Genomic DNA, 2,904 nt, shown 5'->3' on the forward strand with positions numbered 1-2,904 from the left:
GCGGGCTCGCCGTACGGCCTGTCGCAAAGAGCATGGCAGCGCCCGTCTACCCGGCCTGGGTCACCCGCTGGGTCTCCGGGCAGTGGCGGCAGAAGAAGCGGCCCCCCGTTTACCGCCCGACCCGGCCGCTGGTGCTGGCCAACAAGGTAGCGAACCGCCGGGAGCAAGCGGGAGGTGAGTTACCGGCCCCAGGCCGTTAAACGCCCCCTATCCGGGGAGAAACGGGCGGCGATCGGGTGGGCACCCCCCGCCCAGCCCCTGTGGGGTAGGGCTGCCGCCGCTGAGCCCGCCGGCCTTGTCCCCGGGAGCAGTCCCACAGCTCCTCTGCGGCTTTACCCTGGAAAGGGTCGTGGTGGGGTCGGGGGTGGGTCGTGTTCAGGCTCGGAAGTGCCTCTGCTGTACAGGGCAGCAGAGTGGAAAGGGGTCTGGTTTGAGCCATGGCATTAGCACCCAGGTTCTTTTGAAAAGATTACTTTCTTATACAACGGCCTGTGACTCACGCACATGAAATACTTTGTTATCTCTCAATATAGCATTTACCTTAAGAAGTCAAGCAGATGTTAGATTACTGTGATGGTGCACGTCTTTGTACTAGAAGCATTTTCTCTGCACAAAGCAATGATGAGATCTTTACTTTAGTGGTTTTTTTCTCACCTGCCTCTACCCCATCTTAAACTTTTCTCTGGAAATTTATGCACTGTGGAGGCTGTTAGCATGAAATCCCAAACACCTGAGATTTCTGGTTGTGTTTTTCCCTCCTAGAGGCGACATGCATTACGGAGATGTCAGTAATGATGGCTTGCTGGAAACAGAATGACTTCAACGATACAGCTTGTGCTGAGGAGATCCGGATGTTCTATGACTGCGTGGCAAAGGCAGAAGTAATTAAGGCCTCTTTTGTGTTCTTTAAGGCTAGTAGTAGGGAAGGAGGGAGCCCCCAATAATTTTTTTGTGTGCCAACAATAATAATATTCTCTGAACAATTTGATTTGTTTTGTAACTCATTTGAGCTTAAGGAAAGATGCAGGATAACGTAGATCAAACTTAATTTTTTGATGTTTAATATGTTATAACTGAGGATGAAACAACAGTCACATCCAGTCCTTTTTGTGTTGTCAGATTCTTGAAGTAAAGCTCAGCTGCTGTCAGTCGGCCCTAACCTAGGCCCTTCATTTTGATTTCTTCCAGTTTGTAGTCTTTAATGTTTCAGCACTAATGAAGCAATAGCAGTCACTGCACTTCTCTGTATTACACAGTAGTTCTGAATGAGGGAGAGTACAATTCAGAGTTGTTAAGTAGAGCAGTGATTTGTATGGTGCGAGATGTGGATCATATTGTAACTGGGGAGATAGGAGAGAAAGTAAAGGGAATTAGGATTCACAAATTTCAGTCTGTCATGAATCTGTAAATAGTTCTGTGCTTGCAGAGGTGAGCATAGAGACAAGATGATAGGGAAATAACCAGTGGTTTCAGTAATCCTCATAACAAACAATTTTCAGGGTACATGAGGTAGTTACACCTATGCTCGAATCTCTGAAAATTCTCTGAAATCTAAGATTTCCAACTATATGATAAATTAGAAATCAAGTCAGTTTCAAAAGCAGACTAAAGATAAGTACATGTACTAAACTTGCCCTTAAACTAATTTCAGGTTTCCATTGTTTTCAGTAATGGTCCCATCATTTAGTAAATAGTTATTTACATTGCTGTTTGACAGCATAAATGAAAAGTTGTCAACAATTTATTTGGTAGATTACAAAGGAAATGAATAATAGAAAATAAAAAGAAATAATATTCTGCATTGTTACTATAAGCTTATAATATTTTAAACTAAGAATATGGAAGAATATAATCTTTGCAAGTTGTCAGTCATTCATTCATCATTTAAAGGTCATCAGCTTTTGAAAGCCTTGTGATAATTGAGCCAAATGCTATTATTATAAGTGTTCCTTAAAGAAACAGCATTCTTTTCAAAGAAACATCCAAGTACAATTAATAGCAGTCTTTGGGGGTGAGAGTCAACTCAGCAAATAAACAGAGGTAATATTTTGAGGTTTCTTTTTCTGTTTCAGAAGGAGCGCAAGAATCAAAAGGAGGAGGACACCCTGTCATCCAGGGGAAACTTAACATCAAGCAAAGTGAACAAGCTCCTGAAGAGGTTTCCTCAGATCACACGTTATGTATAATGTGCTTTATTAAAGGGACTGCAGACAAGCAATTAAAGTTGCAGTTTTTGACAAAAAAGTGAAAAGTAGACTTGAGTGAGTGTTTGATATCAAGTGGTATCTGTCAGCCCTGCTGCATAGATCTTGACTGCAACTTTGTTTCCAGAGTGAAAAACACCGACCTTTACATCAGATGACTTTGTTCATGAAGTTCTTGAGTCTTGCAGTCTTAGGATTTCTGCAGTGTGTTGTTCAACTAGCCACAGTGTGGAGTCAGGTCCTCACTGTGAAATAACATATTCTAGGAATGCATGTAAATGCATTTTCTGACAGTTAGGGGGTGACTTTTCCTTATGTATAAGCTTCCTGCCTAACTTCTGAGCTGCTATCAAAAAGTGCTCAGGCCCAGACATTGAGCCAACTTAAAACTGATAGTAATCTCATGACTCGTACTCCTACATGTATATATACACAATTTGGTTCCTCTTGAAATTTTTTAAAATTCCTGCTGCTGTGGAAGAAGGCTGTAGAATGTGGAAGAAATCTCCAGTAAAATACCTTGTTAATACACAATACATTGGTAAGGATCAAATATAACTTCAATGTAGAAGCTTGTCGTTTAGGCCCTCTGACTTGCAGGTGGGACAGGTATTATGCCATGTCAGATTGATTATGTTGTCTGTGCTGTAATAAAATAATGCAAGACTCTTGTTTGCCATGGGCGACTCTAATCTACAAC

The 2,904-nt window shown here is 42.1% G+C and overlaps 1 protein-coding gene across 1 annotated transcript; it reads left to right on the plus strand.

The window, feature by feature from the left end:
- Positions 1–4: 4 nt before the first annotated feature.
- On the plus strand, positions 5–2,875 carry CHCHD1 (coiled-coil-helix-coiled-coil-helix domain containing 1). The gene is made up of 3 exons (XM_086752540.1): positions 5–174; positions 763–881; positions 2,073–2,875. Exons 1-3 carry the CDS (start codon positions 33–35, stop codon positions 2,184–2,186), a joined length of 375 nt encoding a protein of 124 aa, XP_086608666.1. The 5' UTR covers positions 5–32; the 3' UTR covers positions 2,187–2,875.
- The last annotated feature ends 29 nt before the right edge of the window (positions 2,876–2,904 follow it).

The sequence above is a fragment of the Chlamydotis macqueenii genome, chromosome 7, assembly GCF_036417535.1.
Source record: "Chlamydotis macqueenii isolate bChlMac1 chromosome 7, bChlMac1.mat, whole genome shotgun sequence".
NCBI classification, from domain to species: Eukaryota; Metazoa; Chordata; class Aves; order Otidiformes; family Otididae; genus Chlamydotis; species Chlamydotis macqueenii.